General features: G+C 33.5%; 1 protein-coding gene across 1 annotated transcript; it reads right to left on the bottom strand.

The window, feature by feature from the left end:
- Positions 1–532: 532 nt before the first annotated feature.
- On the bottom strand, positions 533–23,435 carry LOC120630607 (facilitated trehalose transporter Tret1-like). The gene is made up of 4 exons (XM_039899874.1): positions 23,144–23,435; positions 3,049–3,189; positions 2,319–2,575; positions 533–1,925 (listed from the first exon to the last, which is right to left on the bottom strand). The coding sequence occupies exons 1-4, from the start codon at positions 23,187–23,189 to the stop codon at positions 960–962; spliced, it is 1,410 nt and encodes a 469-aa protein (XP_039755808.1). The 5' UTR covers positions 23,190–23,435; the 3' UTR covers positions 533–959.
- Between the last annotated feature and the right edge of the window lie 541 nt (positions 23,436–23,976).

The following is a 23,976-nucleotide window of genomic DNA, read 5'->3' as shown; positions in this document are numbered from 1 at the left end:
CATGTAAACCAATTTTAGCAAAAACATATCTACAGATTATTAGAAGGAACCATCGTTGTCAATTAAAAAGGATATGCTGGATTACGAAATCACAAGCTTGTACCCTTTTTTGACTTTTGTTCACTTTTCCTTACGGGTAGAAAATTTCTTACAAGGATTTTAGATAGATAATAAAGCTGGTTTTCTTTTTAGAGACCTAGACTAAAGTTCTTTGATTTTCCTGCGTTCACTTCAATTACAGCCTACTTTTCGAATAAGCTATAAAATAAGTTAAGTACGATTTACTTTTTGAAATAAAATTAACTACCTCCTGAGCTTTATAAGCATTTTTGTTAATCTTCAGATATAGATTAAATGTTTTATTAAATCGACACTATGCTCTGAACTTTATAAAAATCCATATACGAATATCTCCATTTCTAAACTCACTTACAGTTTCAAAACTAACATTCTGTAATGTGCAACAATAAATTATACTTCCTGTGCTTTATAATATTTCTATTTTATATCTAATACTTTTGTTATTATAAATAAATTGTTTGTATTTTTTTCAATAATCATGATTGGAAATTCTAAGAAAATATAATTAATCTTTACTAGAGGTTTAGCTATTATATTTATCCTAACATCAAAAACGTATCGAGAATATATTAATAGTACATTAACTATTCTCGTTCTTGTTTTGGGATAGAAAGATGATTAACATTTTTACTAAAATTAGAAGACTAACATATTTGAACCATTTTCCAATCATAGAACATGGAGATCCTTGTTTACAACTCTATGACAATGTTAGGTACATCGAGTACTGGGTATATATGTGAAAAGAAGACTATTATTATTATAACTATAAAAATAAATACAGGACGGCAATAACAAACAACAATTAAGTACAAATGAAAATCAAACGATTTTCATTTTTTAAATCTATGTACTTTGTAAACTTCTTTTCTACTTTATCACAGAATTCTGACACTGCCCGAATGATCCTCTTTTTTCTCGTAGACGACGCTTTCATTCGAGTACAGCTTTTCCTGTATGGCCGCAAACGATTGTCCTTTTGTTTCAGGGAGTAAAAATAATATAAAGATAACGCCTCCTACGGATAATATACCGAAGCACCAGAAGGCGACATAATTACCTAAATTATCCGCAATAACTTGATATAATTTAGTCACAGCGAATGTCATCAGAGCCACGAATATTTGTATAATACAAGTTGCTTTAGATTTAATATTCGTGGGGAATATCTCTGAAGTTATAGCGAAAGGCACAGTAGCTAAACCTATAGTGTATGAAAATATAAAAATAGGTATCACAACAATAGGAATGAATTTAAGAGCAACAACGAGGTCGTTGCTTTCAAATTTCATAAAGAAATATGCCCCTATAACTATGTTGGCAAGACCAACACCACACGAAGACACTATGAGAAGTGGTTTCCTTCCAAGTCTATCCACTAGTTGACAAGATATAGCCGATGTTAGCAATTGCACCGTTCCAAATAATATGCAAGACTCTTCAGCACCTAAACCACCTTCGGCTGCTCCAAATATCTGTTGAGCGTACGATATAATCGCAGTGCTGCCACAAAACTGTTGTGTGAAATATATTCCGAATAAAATTATAAGACCTTTTCGGTTACCACCGACGGTAAAGAGGTCACTCCAGCGCCCCTTTTCTTTCATATTTTCATTAACTAAATGCGTCATGCTTTCTAATTCTTCGTTCATATAATCTCTCCCGCGAAGATGTTTCAACGATATTTCAGCTCTATTTGTGTCTCCGGATTTTATATAGTAGTAAGGCGATTCAGGCATAGCGCTAAATGTCACTACAAAGAGGATTGGTATAGCTATGTTGAAACTGGCCAGCCCAAGCATCGATACGTATGGTCCAATACAGTATTGTGATAGAATTCCAAACTGAAAAATAAAATACAAATTGTTTAATAGACAGGAAAATAGAAAAATATTCGTTTTGTTTGGGAACTTAATGATTTGAAATTACTTTTAGATAACTGACTCCGAAAAACTATTCTCGGGACTTGAATCATTGTCTTAAGTATTGCGTATAAGTTTTAACTTCTTACTAAAAAAAACAGCCTTGACACAGATGAAAGGACATAAATAGGTTATAATTAACAATATCTTTCCTTTGGAACATACCATTTTATGCTTATACTTACACAGTAAATCTATGAAAGATCTTTTCTAAGGTATGTGACGTAAATCGACATTGTTTCAATTGAGATTAACGATAACAATAGAAGCAATTTATCCTCATAGATAAATTGCCTATCAAATAAAGATACGAACCTTGGACATAACCGTGATTAGTGTGGCCATAGCTCCGCGCACTTCATTGGACGCGATTTCACCCAAGTACATCGGTGCTGCCGTGTAAGCAATACCGTATCCAAGGCCTTGGATAAGGCGCGCGGCGTAGATCATTGGAATATTGTTAGCCAACATCACAAGGATCCAGCCAATGATGTAGGGAATGGCTGCGAGAAGGAGCGTCTTCTTTGTGCCTATTCTGTCTGCGAGGTATGATGCGGGAATCGGACTGACGGCTGGAAATGAGATAATTAAAAATTTATTGACGTTGCATCATTTCTTAATTTATTTCCAAAAACAGCAAAAAACACCCCTCGCTCGTCTTACACCCGCGGAATGTTGCTTTTATGGTAAACGTATAGAACATTAGAGGTAAAATAATTACTGTCAACTGCTAAATGGAATGAAGTGACTCCTGCCACCACATGTTCGAGAAACGTAGTGTTTCTGTAGTGTAAAGTGGAGGTTTTTGATGCTTCAATATTAGTCGTGTACACGATTTCTGTTTGTTCTTAATTTCGTGGTTCTAGGCTAGTTATCGAACTATGGCAAGACATAGTAAGATAACCGGTGCTAGTAGCTTTGTTAGTACCTTCTCAATTTTTCCATTAGCGTCAGACTTTCTAGTTCCTTATTGATATAAACCATTTTTATTTTGCAGATAAATAAATTAGTGCGAGAAAATATGAGAAAAGTATTGATTAGTTACCTGAACAAAGAATCATGAACGAAGCGATCCATGAACTCTGGTCTTTTGACGTTTGAATGGGAGAGTCGTCTGCCAATAACTTCGGAAGAATAGGAGAAGTCCATCCGACAGTTGTACCAGCCGCCGCCGTGATTAACGTCGCTGGAAAAATTCAAACATATCCTTTCATTATCCGAACCGTGAAAAGCGTTGATAGCCTTGTGGGTAAGGCTTCGGCTACCCTTTCGGGGGATCGAGTTCGTGTCCCCACGCACCTCTAATTTTCGGAGTTATGTGTGTTTTTAATTAAAGCAATTAAATATCACTTTTAGTAAAGGGGAAGGGGAACATCCTGAGGAACATGCATGCGTGGTGGTCGGCCGGCCTACCATTTTATGCTTATACTTGCACAATACCCTTCTCACTCTGGGAAGAGACCCGTGCCCTGTAGTGGGCTGGTCCTGTATGGGTTGAAAATAATGATGATGAAGATGATGAATAGAGTAGTAGAGTCACTACAAACATATATACTTGACGTTTCAAAAGTGCTTATAAAGTAGGCCTACTTGAAATAAATGAATTTTGTTTTTTTTTAAATTTTGAATACTTGACTTCCAAAATTGATCCTACAAAATCTTTAAGAGCTTAAGCTATTGTCGTGATAGCCTTCTAAGGTAAGGTACTCTACTTTTAATTTGACGTCGAAACAATGGAAACCTCTTTATAGATTTTTCCAATTTAGATCACGTATTTTTCTATTTAATTCGACTTGTGTGTTGTTCAGCCATCGCCAAAGGTCAATCATTATTCACATACTTATTGCTTGTTTACCTTATAGTAAAGAAATGCATGTGCCTAGGTAATAATTAATTGTGAACCTGCATAACCTTTCGGGTTATCGTTTTCAAGGTGTGTATACAGAATGCTTATTTTTTAACCTGGTTTTTCTAGCCACTTCATGTTTTAGATGCCTAGAATTTAAATCTTTATATATATGGTAGGAAGCGGTGATAGCCTAGCCGATATGACCTCGGCATCACTTTCGGTAGTTCGAATCCCGTAAGTTAAAACATCTTACATTTTAACCTATGTGCGTTTTAATTTATATATCACTTGCTTTTACAGTGAAAGCCTGAGAGTTCTCCATAATGTTCTCAAAGGGGTGTAGAATTCATACGCCTGAACCTTTCGCATTGCGGTAGAAGATCCGTGTCCTGTAATGGGTTGATAAGATGATGATGTTATGTGTCATGGAAAACATCGAATTTTTGCGAAGTACATAGCACTAATGCAAAGGCTTGGATAATCAGCTTCCACCGAATACTTTTCTAGTTTTAGAATCGATAAGTGAATAATGGATTTGAACGATGGATAGACTTGAATTACACAACGTTGTATAAGTGTCTGTAATTTCTATCGCTAATCTCTTTCACGGGAAAACTGAGCAATAGCGAAGCATGGCCTGGTACAGCTAGTTAATTTATATACTAGCTGTTCATCGCGGTTTCAACCGCGCTAAAGCACCATAACGGTAAATTGGCAACGCGGATACCTCACTCAATACTCATAGACGTCAAATAATTATATCTTAAACGATGAGATACAATGTCTTAATGATAAAATTACTCTTCTTTGTGAAGATAAATATTCTATTCCTGCGACGACGAATTGACCATTGATTTTTTTTTTATTTTTGGAATTTAATATTTTCGGAGTAGGTATCTACTTTTTATGTATGACGGTATATTAAGTCAGCCCACGTGGATAAAGCCGCTGAATAGCATTTTTAATTGTAGTTTGCTTTACAAACTATTACTTCAGGCTGGAAATCGTATTATTATTGAAATTAAATATAGTCAATGTTACCCCTGGATAAAATGACTTGGATGATAAATCGGAATGACTTAAATGATAAATCGGTTCGGTAGTTTAAAAGTTATCTATTACAAAAAAAAAGTAATCCGTCCTCTTTAAAACAATACAGTATACCAACAATTGAAAATAATCCTGTTTGTGTAGCAACCTTATTGCTAAATGCCCCCCTCTTCTTCTCTAAGCGCATATTTAAATTCACATAATTAAATTTACTTTTGTAAGTAATGCTAATTGAAACGTATTAAAATATTTTTTCGACCAAGTTTAAATAACATTACACTTTTAAATCAATGAATTTCAATACTTATCAAACTTAACGTAAATGTTGACGTATGCAAGTTAAATGGAAACATTACTCGCTAATTCAATAGCTAATACTTCATATCAGCGATAATTTAATTTACACATTTTCCTACCGTTGTTTATGAGCGTTTTGATAATGCAACGAACGGTCTGAATTTAAGTTTTTTTATTTGTGTAAGCTGTACGTAGTAGTTGAGTCATTGACAATGATACCGAATGACCTAGTTAATTTCAATGGCAATCGAGTCAATGTTTATGCTATCAATTAATGTATTAATTATTTTTAATGTATCTAGACCAACATATTTTCTAGCGATAATGATAAAGTAAAGTGATGATAACGTCAATATTTTGCAAGATTGTGGTTCTTAACAACAAAATTATAGTAATTGTCATCATCATCTTTATCAACCCATTACCGACCCACAGAGCACGAGTCTCCACAGATAAAGAATCTAGACATTTGCCAAGTGCAGATTGGTGGACTTCACACGCCTTTGAGAACTTCATGAACTCTCACGCATACAGGTTTCCGCACGATGTTTTCCGTCCCGCTTAAGCAGGTGATGTTTAATTGGTTAAAGCGGACAAAACTTCGAAAAGTTAGAGTTTATGTTTCGAAGATTCGATTTCGGAAAGGGGGAAAGTGAGGCCTAACCACTAGGCTTGACCTTCATCTTAATTATGAATGAATGAATGAATACAGTTTTATTCTACACCACATAAAAATACAGAAAAAAATATAAAAAAACTAGTTTACACCAAGTATACAAATCGGCGACCTTATCGCTACATAACGATCTCTTCCAGGCGATGGCGTAAAACAATGCTCAAGATGAGAGTGGTGCATATTAATATATATATTAGCGAGGATTATTAAGTAGTGATCCTAGGATTTTCCTTGGATCCAAAACTATATTAAGAATGGAGCTGTTTAGTCCGGATTAAAAAAAGATAAGTATTTCGTAATGCACTCCGAGTCGAAAGAGAGTCAATCCAAGGCGGTTGAACATCAAACATTCTTTCCTACTTCTGCCTAGAAGACTTAAAAAGTTCAATTTATACATGGTTTTCTTAAGTCAGTAATGGGTAAGAAACAAGGGTTAATTCACTTATCCGTTATAAAGAGCAACATCTGCGTTTTGTTTTACATCTAGCCAAATCAATACACTTTTTGTATTCTTATTTACCTACATCCTTTTTAATTTAAACATATCTAAATATATTTTTAGAGCTACAGTCATAAACATGACAATTTTCCATTACGATGCATATAAATGACGTTTTAATTAAGATATTATGACCGAATTAGAACATTTATCGTTTCAAATATTTATCTGCGTTTCGCAAACTCTATTTTATTAGGATAACATTCGAAGACAAATAAAAGTAAGTATGTCAGCAATTTCTGGTTAGTCTTTATTATATCTCGTGAGATTAACAAAGTTTTCCTCGGTGCATAGGCCCGTCTCCAGAATGCAAGCTACAGGAAAAGGATAACCATGTACTATTTAAAGTAAAGCATCTTGATATACACCGCAAAAAGCAGGAGAATCTATACAATGTTTTTTTATAATTTCTTTCAACAATTTTGAATCAATTCACCTGAGGATGTTCCGGTGTCGGAGTGAAACACAATACCGAAGATCTGTTTTATGTGGAGTATAAAGATTTCAGAAATTGTAAATTACACCGTACAGATTCTTATGCTTTTCGCGGAGTATAGCAAATGAAGCTTAATTGTCATAGTATACAGAAATAGATTAAAGAAAATAAAGGTCATAATACCAAAATGGATACAACTGGAAGAATGAAATGACTTCTGCAAGCAGACGTCATTTCATTCTTCTCTAACAGTTAGTTAGGACAAAGATTTTTATACTTATAGAAGATAACATAAAATGGAAAATATGAGTTTACAAAGCAAGTACTTATTTTTAGTTCATTGTATTCTTATAAGATTACATTTGGAATTTACAGGTAGCATTGAAATGCCAAGATTTGTTTCAATAAAGGACACTATTTCAGGAACTAATTACTAGTTAAATTTGTACAATTTTTATTACTTTTGTTAGTTTGATAGTTCGTTTGTTATATTGAGGTAATTTATTGGCCTATGCAAATAAAATTATACTTTGATAGAGATTTAAATGACTTTAGATACAATTGCTTTATAAGAGTTAAAAGGTGGCCTAATAAAAATATTAAAGAAAGTCCGGCTAACCAGTATTGGAGCAGCGTGGTTAGCCAATGATCCCCCCTGATTTCCTCTTTTGTCTCAGGATGATGATGAAGAATTATTCCATGAGTCAATAATAGGATTAAAAGCTATCTCACAGCAACTTCTCTTATTGTACTATGTAAATTATACTGTTAACTAAGCTTTTGCAATAATTGAGAGAGAATTACTGTAGTCCGGCCGTTTACACTCAAACATTTTCAGAACTTCATCATAACATAATATGATGATAAACAGAACAAAAAGCTTCATTAAAATGGGTTTATTTGCAGAAAAGCTATGCCATAACATGTGTGAAACATAATACTTAATATATATATGAAAGTCAAATTAAAACCTCCTTTTAATGTCTGTAAGAGTTATTAACTATAATCGCGTAGTAAAACAGTATTTGCTACATTGTTTTATGAAACCCTTTAGGCAGCTGTCGATTACTTTGAAGTCAAGTTAATTAGGCAAAAGCTATGTAACTGGAGAAGTTAAACAACGTTACACATACTTACCAGGTGAATAATTAGGTGCCTACTGCTATTTAATATTTAATCAAAAATATAACAAAATAATCACAATATATAAAGTTAAATACAGAATTAACCTATTAAAACATTCAAATCAGTTTAATCTATTTTTATTGTTTTTATTGAACATTTAAGTCCTACAGCTGACGGTGAAGAAAATACATTATAGGTACCAATATAAAATTCCGGTCCGGTCATTAAAGCTTTTTTAAAATATTATTTTTATTTGTTATTTATTTTATTGCGGCGTTAGCAAAGAATTGTAAACTAATATAATTTAAAGGTAGCAAAATATTGTTTGAAATGATATGACGTATATACAAAATACCTACAAAACCTAATCTTTTATTTATAAATAATTAAGTACCGTTTTTTCTATTTTCTAAATAACCCTGCGAATTGTTCTTTTTTGCGGTATAAGAAGAATCATAGATATCATCATATTACGAGCATGGCTGTCTGCTGGGTGTAGTGCAGTGCTGTTTGCAAGCGAATTTTTGATAACATTACTCTTGCAACATAATTGTGTATAGGTTATCGCCGGTGTTTTATCCGAAAAAAAGCATATTGTTACCGGCATGTAATTTATTCCAATGTAATATATCGTCTTCAAATCAAATGCACATACCTTTATGACTATAAGCGAAATTTAAGTAATATTAATAAGTAAAAGTTCTATAAACTTCTAATAATTACCTAAGTCTATAAAATTAATCGCAGATTAATTCCACAATAGTATTTAGTAAGCAGTAGGTACTATGTAACGTTTTATATTTCAGTTGTACCGTGGTATTATTTCTATATTAGCAACTAAATATAAACAATAATATAGATATGCTTAATCATGTACTTACCTTCCTCGCGTATATATTTTACAGGTAATCTTTAGTGGTCAAAGTAAATTTATATATAATGGATTTTATCTGTTTTAAAGCGTTACCTCACCGGATACGATTGCGACCTAGCAATTTTTTAAGATTCCTAGGAATAAAATATTTTTGTTTTCGCTGGAATAATTTATGTAGTTCTACACGACATAAATTTTTTTTTTTTTCTAATAGTTTGAGTTCTTTCAACCTCATTAATTCGCACTCAGCACCTTTACTAGGCATCACATATGTAATGCCCGACCGTGACCTACATTTTTAATTACGTTCAAACTTTTTCTAAATTTATTTTATCAAACTACTCGAGTACAGCTTAACTAAGTTTTTACGTTAAGGACTTTTACTACTTTTGCGAAAATAATGTTACTTAAAGACATTTTTTTATTTTATCTATAGCATAATATACTCCAATCTCATCATAATCAAAGTCATTTCAGTTTTTTTTTAATAAATTATTCATGATAATAAAAAGCATAGGAGTAAAAACCAAAACCAACCAATTTACCCTATAACTGTGTTATAGGGTAAATTGGTAAATTGGTAATTGTAAAATATTGTCAAGAATTTCAATAAAATCATTAGCATACTACAATACAGATCTTGAAAGTTGAAACATATCTGGTATATAAGCCTACAGTATTTTGTTTGAGAATGCATGGTAAACTGCGTGAAATATATTTAATCCCGAAAGATTAATATCTCGAACAATTATTTTATACGATAAAGTGAAACATTATTTGTTTTCATTTCATGGTGCAGTTCTAACAACCGCCTTGTATGGTTATTTATGACTACCAGGTCGGTAGAACCTTGATCTTACCCACTATGGCTCTAAGTTTTATTTTTTGAGGCCAATACGTTATTGTGTTATTGTGTTGATTCAAGATTTTTACTGAAATATTGGGTGTCTTTGGGAGGTTAGTGTTATAGCTTAGTTGAGCCATTCTAGTCCCGTCGTAATAAATATTATATTGATTAATAAGATTTGCAATGGCTTAAACCAACTATGGACCAGGTCTGGAAGTATAATCGAGGCCCCACTTTGGACTCTGGCTGTCATGCTATTTCGGAAATCCAAAAAGTGGGTCTAGGTAATAGAGCTTACCCAGGTATAAGCGTGAAGGTAGCCCTATTTCGTAGGGAAGGAGGCCTAAGCCCTGTAAATTTGGTGACTTGATTGCTTTGGATACTATAAAGCCTTTGTCTGGTCTAAGGCTACTTGTTCTTTTTTAAGTGAACATTTTTGTATTTCGACTTACGATCCATCATAAGAATAAAGTTTGGTGTCATTTTTTCAGAACGATATTAATTTCAATTTTACTGAACTAGTAGTCATTGATATGACCAAATAAGAAAATAAATAAAACTTGTATTGAACGCAATTCAGAAATTTAAACAAAATAATAAAAATACACCAATAAGCTAAAATACACCATGCTTGATGCAAGTAAGGATAACTATACGTTGAGTCATTATGGTCAGTGGCGTGCACTTCATATGCGCATGAATGCGCTGCCTACCCCAAAGATTTTGCCATCGGATATTAAATTAATTTTTGCTTGGCACATGACCATTTTATTTTAGTTAGTGCCGATATTAGGAATAATATAGAGATTTGTGTAGAATGCCTACCCTGGTCACTTATCCTCAGCACGCCATTGATTGTGGTCAAAGGGTCATCATCTGGGTTTGTTGTTGTTTAAGTACTATTAAGAAATCAATTATTTATTGTTTTCTCTACCTTTGTGCACGTTTCAACAACAATCTCTCACACTTTCGACCACCTCATCCACACAATAAAAAGGATCACGTAGCCAAATGGCTTTGACGTCAGATTTATTTCGGACAATTTTATATTTAGCACTTTTGTGACAGGTCCATTGTTTGTTATTGAATAACAATCAAGTGATACGTGTATAGATTAAGTTATAATGTTTTGAAGCCTTGACCGTTTTCTATTAAATAAAGTTCAACTGGTCCAAAGTATTATTTCAATAAAATATTTTTACTACTCGTAGATAATAAAACTGTATTATGTATCCATTAAAATATTATAAGTATACCGGATTAAAGTATGAAAGTTATATTATGGACAGTATGCTGTCTTACTACCAGCGAACGGTAAAAACATTCGACTCTTCGGTTACAAAAAAAAATCAAATACATAGCTTAAACTAGCTAATCATAAAAAAGGCTGACCAGATATTATGTAAGTTTTTCTAATAGTAATCTAAGAGTGTGGTAACTAACCTAACATATATATTAAAATACCATCATGTGCGTTTTAATAATAAATATAATAATTAATGCGTATTGTGCTTGGGCATTCAAAAGCCCCGCAAGCGGAGGGTGGAAGTTTTTTTTTTATAAATTTTTAATAGTGTTTTTTTAATTTATTCTTAAGCATTGTTAATAATTTAAAAAAAAAAAGAAAAATAATAAATGATAGTATCTTTTTTAAAAAAAATATAATAATAAATATAATACGACAATACACACACCGCCATCTAGCCCCAAATTAGCATAGCTTGTGTTATGGGTATTAAGACGACTGATGAATATTTTTTATGAATAATATACATAAATACTTAGAATGTACATATAAACACCCAGACACTGACAAACATTCATGCTCATCACACAAACATTTTCCAGTTGTGGGAATCGAACCCACGCCCCTGGGCTCAGAAAGCAGGGTTGCTGTAAACTGCGCCAATCAAGCGTAATTATCATCATCATCAGTGGCAGCTGATTGGCGGCCAAGGTTTTGGGTTCGATTCGCATTTAACTTATTCGCATATATGTATATTATAAGTATTTATGTATATTATTCATAAAAATATTTATCAGCCATCATAGTACCCTTAACACACGCTAAGCTTACTTTGGGGCTAAATGGCGATGCGTGTATTGTCGTAGTAATAGGTTGGGGAAAAAGTCTTTTCGCATTATAGTATGTATGAACTTGTAATCAAATCTCTGTGGCTATACTATTTGTATCTGGCTGTTTTTGATATCATTAAAAGTTTAAATTTTAAAGAAGATAATTCCAAATTGAAATTAGGAAAATGTGTGATTTTTATTTGTTTTTCGTACTGTACTGTACTAAGATGAATGAATCTAATGAAGAAGTTCGATACATTTTAAAATTTTACTACAAATAAGGTAAAAATGCAACGCAAGCCGCGAAAAAAATTTGCGATGTTTATGGACCTAGTGCAGCGTCTGTGAGAGGAGCACTAATTTGGTTTAAGCGTTTTCAATTCGGAAAGATGCACCTCGCTCTGGTCGCCCTATTACGGATAAAATGGATGCCTAATTTATTTATTTATCAACAACGCATTACCAGCCAACAACAGGGCACGGGTATCCTCCCAGAATGGTAAGGTTTATGCCGTAGTCTAAAAGGCTGGCCAAGTGCGCATTGGATTTTGATTTGGACTTCCCACGCCTTGAGATTACAGAGAACTCCAAGGTATCCATGTTTCCTCACGATGTTTTCCTTCACCGTTGTGCAAGTCACAAAGCTCCGAAAAGATTGAGCTATGTAAGCCTTGCTCATAGTTTGCTTATGGTTTAAAATTTTAAACAAAACCTTTAAAAAATTGGTTAAATAAAAGTTGTATTAGTGAACGGGTAAAATATATCGACTATAAACTCTACTGTATTACAAACTTTACCAAAGGGCAAATAATACGACGAAATACGTCATGTTTTATCATTATATCAATTTTGTAGCAGATATACGCATATAAAGCGTATAATGTACATATAATATATGCAGTCAATGCTTTTGTGTGACTTCCTCAATACAGTATTGAAATTATTTATGTACTAATGAACATGCATTCTCTACACGTACGCGTTGACGTCTGTGTTCAACTGTATTTTCATATGTTTAATTAAATTAAAGCGAACTTTATTTGAATAAAACTAAATATGTATTAAACCTATTTTAATACCTGGAAATTCTAAAACGGCCTCGTTGGCCTAATGGTTAGCTAGTGTTAAAGAGGTCCTACGTTATTTTTCAGGCCAAAATATTGGATTTTCAAAACATTTGCAGTACTAACCCGGAGTTTGAAGAAGGGAATTGGTGTTTATTTCGCTGTTTAAAATCGTTCGTATCCCATTGTTTAGAGCATAATATAAGTTGGGGGAATGGATGGCTGGAGTAGCGAGCAACATTGGGAAATTTCACGTACAACAAGCGAAGCGCTTACGTGCGGATACTGCCCAGAAGAAGAAGAAGAAGAAGTTGGGGGAAAAGTTTCTTCGCATTTTTTAAGAAAATTCGAAACATTTTTTAAAATAGTTTATTTACATTTAACTAGAGTATGTGGGTACCATTTTGTTCTATAACTTTTTGCCATCTTGTAGGTAGGGACATAATCCCATTTGCTATAGAAATTTTGGGGCTTCTGATCAAAAAACCGCGACAAGTAGTTTTGACAGTCCTCTCGTGATGTTAACCTGACACTGCAGAGAAGAAAAGAATTCTGAAGAGATCGAAACAGGTGGAAATCTGAAGGTGCAAGGTCAGGACTATACGGCGGTTGCATTAGCACCTCCCAGCCAAACTAAATTTGATAACAAAACCAGCCAGATACAAATAGTATAGCCAAAGAGATTTTATTACAAGTTAATACATACTATAATGCAAAAAGACTTTTTCCGCAACCTATTTATTATAACTTAATAGTTATATTATGATGTCTCACACTAAAGTACTTGTGGATTGCCATTAGATCCCCATTTTATTGGTTTTTATTGTTATTAGGATATCAATAGAATTAATTATATAGACTTTTAAAATTCAGAACTTGAATATGCAAATTTATTAGGTGATTTGATATTGATTTGGTGATTTATTCATAAAACTTTATAATAGTAAGACTGATTCTATTTTTGTCTCCAATAATATATTATACCTACCAAGTTGCGAGACCATAAAAAATGCTTAGTGAATTTTAATCACGTTTTTATAGCGTAGACAATTTTATTCTACATGAGACATTCAAGGCGGTAAATGCGATTCGGATATATATTGGAGGTTGCGTGTGTCTCTGCGATTTTTTGTTACATTGCTTCTAAAAAATCTTTTGATATTTTTAAATTATCTACGTACGAAAGGCACTGCAGTCTTATATTATTTTCTTATAAAACCTATTTACTGCACAGATTATCGAATTAAAGGACAGGCTGTGAGAGGATTTCACGGCATTAACCTCCTCGCAGCTCATTGTTTTTAAAGTCAGTTCAGAAAGGGTCACTGAACATCCGCGTTCTTATTCCGATTCATGAATTCAAGCTTCTTAAATTGAAGAGTTCGATTCCAAAATGTACAATATTTTCATATATTTAAATATTTTTGTTGATTGGTTTATTCAACTTGTTTGCTTATTTAATAAATTATTGCACCTATTCATAGCATTTTCATTTACGTTTTTTTATTTTTTATTTCTGAGTGTGCTTAGTGATTGACTTTGCAAAGTTTTTAAATGACTAAGCATATTTTTATAATAATTAAATTCGAATCTTAATTATTATTTTTTATCCACATTTAAGACGTTCACTTATCATAAACTAAAAAGTTGTTATAATTTATCACTTATCTTTCATTTTGTTATTATGAACTAAGCACGTTTTAGAAAATAACTCTTTAATTAATATTGGCGGGTTATTGCCATAGAATGATAGCTTTGCCATATCTACCAACTTAGACTATTTTCATTTATTCGAAATCATTCAAATTAATAGGTTATTAAAATGTTATTGTTAGTGTGACCTTTTTTTTTTGATTATTCATCTTCTAGATGGTGAATTAAGCTTATTTTAAGTATTGGATAGAAGCGTTACTGAGTGGGATTCCATAATATACAATGAAAATCGAGTTTAATTTGCTTATACTCCGCGAAAGTTATAATTTCTTCAATTTTTATACTCCACACCAAAAAGATCTTCCGGAGCATCCTCAGATGTTGATTTCACAATGAACTAACAATAACTTATTGTACAGTCAATATCTTCTGATAATGCTTGAATTTTATTATTTAATTACACTAAAAGTTACCCCTTGACTGAAATCTCAAATCTCCTGGTGGTAAGAGGCGTAGCGGTCTAAGATGGTAGCGAGCTAACCTTTTCCCTAAAAGGTTTGTTTGCATACACCTAATCGGTTACCATACCACTAATCGGTTTCTACGCGACATCGTACCGGAACGCTTAATCGCTTAGCGGCAGCTGTTGTCCTTACGTTGGTTACAAGCCACGGCCACATTCCACTAGACCAGACAGAGAAAATTGAGAAATAATATATTTCCAAATTGCCCGTGCCGAGAATCGAATCCGGGACCTCCAACTCAAAACCACAGTGCTCACCGATGCGCCAGGGAGGTCGTCAGAAACGACTCATTTAAGTAAGCTTCATTAATACAGTTCATGTTAGGTACTCTATGTAGCAAATCTGCAGCAAAACCTACTACTTACACCAATTAGTCCAAGGTTCATCAATTAACTATCCCATCATCAAGAGGTATCTACACGTGGCATACGATGTATGTATGATCATTCAAATTGTTATTAGTATTAAACTAAGTACCTAAGTGGTCAATTAAATAGTGATAATATGTCAAATATTTATTATTGAAATAAGCAAGTTCGTACAATTACGTAGATTAACAACTTTTACTCCTCCTTCAAACGAGTCACAACACTTCATCTAGGTAGATGTCATTATCAATTCAATCGATTGACGTCCACTTCTGGACATAGGTCTTTTGTAGAGAGTTTCAAAATCCACAGTCATGGCCGCTTGTTTCCAGCGGCTCCCAGCGACTCGCTTGATGTCGTCTATCCAGGCTGCGCTGCGTTTTCCAGCGCAGGGTCGCCATTCAAGTACCTTTATCCTTCGGTTTTCCGATGTACACGTATACCCATTAGCAGTTTAGCTTCGCATCTCGCTTAGCTATGTCTATAACCCTAGTACTTTCCCAGTTAATGTACCTAAACTTAACTTTGTGATACTGCTAGCAACTAAGTTAAACTAAGCTAACTTTGGCTTATTAAAGTTTGCTTTAATTGTCATCTGTCGATTTAACTGAACAGTGTGTAGTTCCAAGAGAACGTTAATGAATAGGTACTATATTAATTTGCTGTGTAACCGTTTCATTTATTAAAAAAACGGTCAAGTGCGAACCAGTCTGGCACGCTTGGTTCCTTACAACGATAGTCAACGTGTTATTATTTATTATGTTAAATAACTTAATTGCTTTGTGAACATCAAACTGTATAACCAAGTTTGTTTGTAAAGGGGGACTTGTAAAATACTAGTAATAACTAATAACACTGGTATTACACTCTGTTGCTAGCTATATCCCTAAGCACATCCCGCAAACTTCGTTCCCCAACCTCGGATCCCAGTCCACAGTTGACAGTCGACAGCTGACAGCTGACAGCTGGCATTTTACTACCAGAACCTCTTTCTACAACCTATACGCTACAGGACATTAAGTATCAAATGTGCTATAAGGAGTTTTGTGCAGAAATAGTTTCCTTTCGCTGAAATATCTATTTACGATTCCTTCGAATCGCTTTTTAGGCTGCAGAACTTTTTTGTAATTTTGTAATGTATTTATAAACCTATTTTAGAATGTGGTTATAAAACTCTTACATAATATACCAACCTTCTAGACCTAGCGAACCGAATTAATAAATGCAATGAAAATGAATTCTATTTCATTTGTTATAAAGTTTGCGACATTACTATTTCGAGCATAAGCAGTTATTGAAATATTATATTGTGACGGACTGAAGCATTGAGCAGAGTAGCAAGCACCGCATCATAAATGTAGGTACGTTTTTAACGTTTTATTATGGAGTCCTAAAACACATAGCTGGGATACATTTGTTCACAGAACGTCTAGCTTTCTCAATTAAAGTCTTGAGCGACGGCACTAATCAAATGAATGTCACGGTGATGGATGAGACCCGTTTATACGAGGCCTTTAGTTCTTATTAAACTTCTAAATTGTTCCAGTAAATTCTTAAAGGAAAATCTCTTTATTGTTCAACGATATACAATATAATATATATCTGTAGGTAGCCTATTATTGAGATTCAGCTAAACAATTACGTAGGCAGTTATCTACCACGATAGTTAGGTTACGATACTTATTACGATCTATAATTATACTACCTACTTATTACTATAGTTAGGTCCCGGGGGACAAAGGACAAAAGACAAAAAAAGAATTTCGTTTTTAAAGCGGAACTTAAATATTTAGCAACAATTAAAAGTTGCCTATGCCAAATTGTGGAAAGGCTACGGAATTTCACCAACAAAAGATTGTCCATGTTAGGAGTTCCAGGAATGTTTTTCTGACTTCTTCATCTCGGGAGACTAGATAAAAACTCTAACGAACTGGTTACATTTGGCAGAGGTGTAGATATAGTAATATATAACATTTTTGAGTATTTTGGTCGTTTTATATATTTTATTTTTGACCAGTTTATACATAATTTTTTAAATTACCGTTTTACGCCGTTGCAAATTAATGTATTTAAATCTAAACCAGTCATATCATGCTCTTAACTTAAAGAACGAATTGCACAGTAAGAGACACCTATTTACTGTAAACTCTTTATCACTATCTTAAAACTCCACTTGTATTGTATTGTAATATTAAATATTAATCTGTTTCTGATTTCAGCAAACACGTGGAAAACCCGGCCCTTTAAAGCTCGCGTGCAGACATGGCTTATACACGTGCCACTTGGGTAACTGTTATACAAGAGAATTAATCTAAAATGTGAGATGGATATATAACAGCCGGATCTCATCTAAAGTATTGGATTATATTGCCATGAATGATGAACGATAATCCCTACTCCGACACTGGAAAGTGGAGTGTAGAAATCTTTCAGTTGAAATGATGATAATGAACTATTAAATAGTATTGTCATATTTATTAATACTAGTGGACCATAATTAATTCAAATCATAAATTTGGACATTATTTAGGTTCTATTCAGATTTCGCCAAGCTTACACTGTCAATTCGGCTGTTTTTTTTTAAACAAATTAAAAAAGAGCGTATATATGCATGTATGTGTCAAAAACATGGTTGTGTGCATGAAACGCAATTTTCGCAAAAAGTACAAAGTACCTATTAAGTATTAAGGTTCTATTGTCAAATCACAGGTTTCGACAAGCATACGTGTCAGTAAAAATGAGTATGTATGCGTGTGAGTGTCAAAAACATGGTAATGTGGTTTTAATTGTTTTAATGAACTTTTTATGCATAGTAAAAAATATATATTTATGATTATTCTGGACATTTTTATATATACTCTAAGTCTGGGAGATTACATAATCCTCCGTCCGCGCAATTTTCGTAAAAAGTGCAAAGTTTTTACTTCACGTATTAATACAAAGATTGCATCTCTCTCCCTTTCTCTCTTCCGCTGGTGCCTCATGAATCGTGACTTAAGTTAATTATTATCAATATTTGATTAGTTAATTAATTTAATTAATATCACAATCAGCACAGACATACCTTCGTCTATATATCCATGAATCCCGTTATTAGTGCTTGTAAATAGCTCATTTAAAGTACTGAGAATCAAAAAGTTCTTTGCTATCTATATTTAAATATTATGAATGCGAAAATGTGTTTGTGTGTCTGGTTATTTGTTTGTTTTTCTTTCACGACTTAACCAAGCAACCAATCGATTTGATTTTTGGCGAAGAATTCATTGAAAGAAGAGAAACTGAAATGGGCTATTTTGGTATTGGGAGATCAAATTGTCAAGGGTGTTTTACAGGAAATTCCGTATTTTTTTCACCAAATATCACTCTTTCACGTTCTAAAAAGACAAAAAAACCACAACCACACCGCGAGGCGCAGCTCGTGCACAATAAATGGAACCATGTAAAGCTTTAGAACGTTACTTCCGAGAACCGAGAACTTTACTTAGAGAATTACTGATAAGTCCAACCGGCTTATCCACATTAAAGTAGGGTACCAACCTTTTTTTTTATTATTTACCTCTTAATGAGAAAAGATCTTTTTTAATCCATTTTAAGAATCGCGGATAAAGAAGTTTCTAGAAGAAATAAGATCTTGAAAAAGTAAATATTATTTTTAGGAAAACTAATTTGACATTGGCTTCAGACTAAATTTATTTTTTATTGAAAGCCTAAAATCGTTATTAAAAGATAGCTTTTTATTGGTTAGCATGTTTGACTACGGTACACGAGGTTCTGAGTGTTTTTTAGCCTACCAGCCCGAACCAGAAGTTAAAATAAAGGTCGGTACTGTTCACCCCGTGTATCTTTATCGTTAGTATTACTTCTTTGTTTATTATTCCACTACTAGTTAACCCTTGATTGTAATCTCACTTGGTGGTAGGTGATGATGCAGTCTAAGATAGTAGCGGGCTAACCTGTAAGGGAGTACGGTGATTATATTTATAAGTACCCCTAATCGGATTCTACGCGACACTGTACCGGAACGCTTGATCGCTTAGCGGCACGTCTTTTACGGTATGGTGGTAGCTAGCCACGGATGAGGCCTCCCACCGGATCAGAGAAAATTCAGAAACTATAAATTCCCAAATTGCCCCTAACCCCTAAATCGAACCAAATTATCATAAAGTTCATCAAAAGTTATTCATTAGAAAGCATGCTGCCGATCCCCGCCTTTTTTCACTAATATGTCATAAGAATCGGTAAAGCCCGCCTTCCTTTATTGGAGCAGCGTTGTAGGTCACTGCTCTTATTTCCTTTCTCCTGTAAGTGTTGAGGCCTATTCCCAGCAGTGGACCATTTATAGACAGAAGGCGATGATAGATGATACAATGTAACACAGTATATATAAAACGACATATAATAGAACTATTGTCTTCATGTTTTTTCTAGCAAGCCTCGTATATCAAGATACGGGCAATTACACACGTTGGTGGGCTATGTGTATTATGCGGTACCTACTTATAGTTTGTCCTTTTGGTCGCATATCACAATTAATAACGATACGTTTTTATGATGTACAAAAATACGTGGGTTGAAGCCCAAGGTCTTCGGGCTGTAGTTGTCATTATAAAAAGCTTGCGAATGTGTTGCACAATTATTATTACACCTTTCTGCCATATTGAGATACTAAATATTACAGCCATTTTACTACGTCTACTATGTCTCGCAAATTAGCTCGGTTTTGGCGAAAAGTATACTATTTAATCAGCTGAATTTAATAAACAGTTTGCATGAAACTGTTAAGTGACTCGATAAGCAATAAAAAAAATCTCCAGTTTCAAATACGACGTGCTGACAATAATTATTTGTTGTGAAAAGGTAAACAGATTAACTAAAGAGGACAAGAAGCTGTCTTACCTAGTTCGTAATTAGTCACGTTTTTTTTCACAATTACTATGCAAATATGCCATTTTACCTTATCATTATTTTTGCGCTGCTCAATTTTGTAAAAAAAAATAACATGCAAACTCTAACCGCTTTAACAATCGTGACATTTCATATGTATCTACTAACTGGAGGTAAATTATTCAGGCTGAAAATACGATAATGTATGATTGTTCATAATAAAACAGGTTTTAAATTGTTTGTTGTGAAACATGCTTTTTTATTTTATTTTTTTCCATATTTTGAGTTTATTTTAAGATTCTGTGAATTCTCCAAATAGCATGTAATGGAAAATCACTACATAATAATCGCGAACGCTTTTTGAAATTATTAAAATGATAACCTACTAAAATATTATAAAAAAATCAATTTCAGACGTTGTCTTTCAATTTATCACCTGGTTATAGATTGATGATCATACATACTAATCAGTTGTTTTTATAAATAATATCATAAATATGTATAAAATAAAAAAAAATGGTATTTATTTATATATATATATATATATATATATATTAAAATCTATGTCGATTCTGTGTTTATTATTATCTAGCTATTGTTGTTAATATTAAGAGTTTAGAGTGTACAAGAATTACAGAGATTGTATTAATAAAAAACACTTGACAAGATAAATATAGATATGTAAATACGCTGTACGTTGACCTCCAGACAGTGCTAGATTAAGTCTTCTTCATGCCCTAAGCATTAGTGCATTACAAGTCAACTACCCTCCCCTTTTTGCATTAATGTATTTTCTTTCACAATCTATACTTTCATACAAATATTATAAATTTGAAAGTATGTCTGTATGTTTATTTGGTAATTAATTGTTACCTATGTTCGGTTAAATTATCGGTATGAGTATTATCAGGTCGGTTTGACGCATATATAGCCTGAAATCTAGGGACAGACAAGAATATTACTCATCCGATGACAGCAAAACCGATGATAGCTAAATAGTGCATCGAGAACCAACGCGGACGAGTACCAAGTAATAGCTAATTAAGTTTATTATTAACAGTTCTTCTGACACTCATCCATGCATGTTAAGCCACTTTGTGTAACCCCAAGTAAATTACTACGTGGCTCTTTTAGTTTGATGAGTTATCCTTATAACTATAGGAAAGAATTATGCACATTGTATGTCATGTAATTTTGCTTCCGAGTCAAGCTTTTTATAGAGTAGAAAGCAATATTTATTAAGGACAGTAACAGCGCGCTATAGAAATTTTAATTAAATTTATGTTTTGTTAGAAAATAAATATGGTAACAATCTAGAACTAAAAGGCTTCTAAATAAATAAATAGCTCGATTCAGTTGTAGTATATCTTCTCCTCCACTTTGTAAAACCTTATATAAATAAGGATTTTATGCACATCACAAACTTAAAACGTCCTCGAATATGAAAGCACTTGCTTAAGAGAAATTATGAAGTTCTTAAACAGCTCAAACATTTTCATGGTTATTTATTAACCATGAAGATTTCAATTTCAGGTGTTGTCTCTCTCGGGACAGGCAAAGTTCGATGAACATATAGCCAATTCAGTTCTAAATAATTATAATTATAAGATTATCCGTATGTAATATAAGGGATAGATGTATAAATTATAAGTATTTTAGTTGCAAGGTTTACTCAGAGTGTGTATCTTTTACTTTTTCATGAGGTTGCTTATTTTTAGGTCGAGGTACAAAAGAAAACATAACTCAAGGGGTTTGGTTAGGTTTGATTGGAGCAGGTTAAAAACGTAAAGGCGGCCCTGTCCGTTTCCATTATATCTGTCCCCAGACATGATAATCGGCTTTATACTAAAATATGATATAGGATGTATTGGCAACATGAAATTATAATGTAATGAAAATGAAAAATAAATTGAATTGGCTAAAATCCAGAGCAAAAAAGAATTATTTTTTTGAAAAGGTAAAAATATTATATATTTATATTATATTACCTTTCTTTCCTTTCTTTTGTAGAGGTTTTGGAATACGATACAAATAAATGTGTGATTTTCTTTTTAATTTTCAAAATGAATATCTTCATAAGTCCGTTTTCATGAACCGTCCGGAATATGTCCGTTTCGTGAATAGTATAAATAAGTAAATTTTCTAATATATTTCGTTACCTGTTTCTAGCCCGTTTAGCCAATTCGAGGGTTATTCAAAGGAAGCCACAACCGGAAATCAGTAGTAGGTACCGTCGATATTTGTAATTATAACATTAAGTTCGGCTGACTGCCAATTTTATTTGTATACTATATCAACATACTTAATCAACGTTTAATATAATCGAGCATAGTTTATTATTTTTTTCATGTCTATTTCACCATGTCATAACGCCAAGTCCAATACTTACTGTCTTATCGATAATTTTATCTTAAAATCACTTGATTGGGCATTGAATCGAATGAGTAGTATTTTTTCCCTAGTCAATGACTGAACAGGTTCGGTTGCAATGTTTCCAACAAATAATTTAACCAATTTAATAAAAGGAAATATTATAACCTACTTGTATTTATATAACACATTTTCAAGTGAAACAATGAAAATCAAGATAAAACTGTCAAACATACCTAATCAGTACAAAAAAACTGTGATTTCGTACTTCACTAAAATGTTACATAGCGTTAGAGCGTTTGTGCACTCGTATTCAATTCGTTTTCGAGTTTTTTGTAAACATCATAAATAAAACATTAGCAAAATTCGTCATAAAAATACGAATTGAGTTCTAGTAAGTACATAAACAATTACGTTCGAATCTTATTTCCACGAATCACGAAAACGAATTGAATACGAGTGAGTGCACAAACGCCCTAAGTGTTGCCTGTACGAACCGAACAATTTAAACAAAAATAAAACTGAAAAAATAATAAGAAAACACTAACCACTGAGTGCGGCCACATATTCCCTCCACTTGCGGCTGATGCTCATTGTTTGTTTTTTCGCAGTCTTTTGAAATAAACATTTATGTGTTATAAACCGGCGTGCAAGTCCATGTGGGCGAAAACTGTGAAATGTTACGAAATAATTGCTCTAATATTAGACAGCCGCGTGCTCTCAGCGTTTCGACTTGAGCGTGAATGGTCGCTGGTGGCACCACAGAGTTTATTATTCCCGTTTTGTTGACGATTTCAGCTGTCAGAGCGAGGTGCGGTCGCCGCGGGGCGCCGTCGCCATGTGGTGCACGATTGCTTCTGATAATGCCTTGTTTATTTTATCATTCAGCGCGTAGACGCCGATTGATAACGTCACTACTTAACTCGGCTCAGTTTACGTTTAACGATGGGGCCTCGGTAGTTAGCAGCTTAGCCATTAAGTTCCGAAGTCCAGGTCCCTGTGCTATTGCATTTTTTTCATGATTTAAGAGTTCTATAATTTTTTGAAGCGATCCTCCTAAGTCGTTCACTCTTGTCAGAGTGGTCGTGGTTGACGATGGTTCTTTTTCTTTGCCTACAGCAGCCCCCGCGATGCGCCTCCACTTGTTACGATCTTCAGTGTTTCTGGAACATTGGACTATGGAGGTTTGTGTTGTAGCTTTAATTATATCGGTCCAACGCGTGGGTGATCGACCACGTGACCGTTTGCCTTCCACTTTCCCCTGGACAACAAGTCAAGAAAGAAAGACACACGTCAGTCACAAGTCACAAGTCAAGACAAGAATGTTTTGAAGCGATACTACCCTATATTTTGACAGCTAGCCGCTTTCTCAGTCCAAGGT

Source organism: Pararge aegeria, chromosome 2 (genome assembly GCF_905163445.1).
Source record: "Pararge aegeria chromosome 2, ilParAegt1.1, whole genome shotgun sequence".
NCBI lineage: Eukaryota > Metazoa > Arthropoda > Insecta > Lepidoptera > Nymphalidae > Pararge > Pararge aegeria.
Note: the sequence above shows the minus strand (reverse complement) of the source record. Positions and strands in the feature narration are given on the sequence as shown.

Bases quoted from the DNA above. Each gene is read 5' to 3' on its own strand.
- LOC120630607 (XM_039899874.1), bottom strand. From the start codon at position 23,189: ATGAGCATCAGCCGCAAGTGGAGGGAATATGTGGCCGCACTCAGTG. The intron at 2,576-3,048 runs GTAACTAATCAA...TCTCATTTCCAG, and splicing joins GTTCATGATTCTTTGTTCAG to CCGTCAGTCCGATTCCCGCA. The intron at 1,926-2,318 runs GTTCGTATCTTT...TTTATTTTTCAG, and splicing joins TAATCACGGTTATGTCCAAG to TTTGGAATTCTATCACAATA.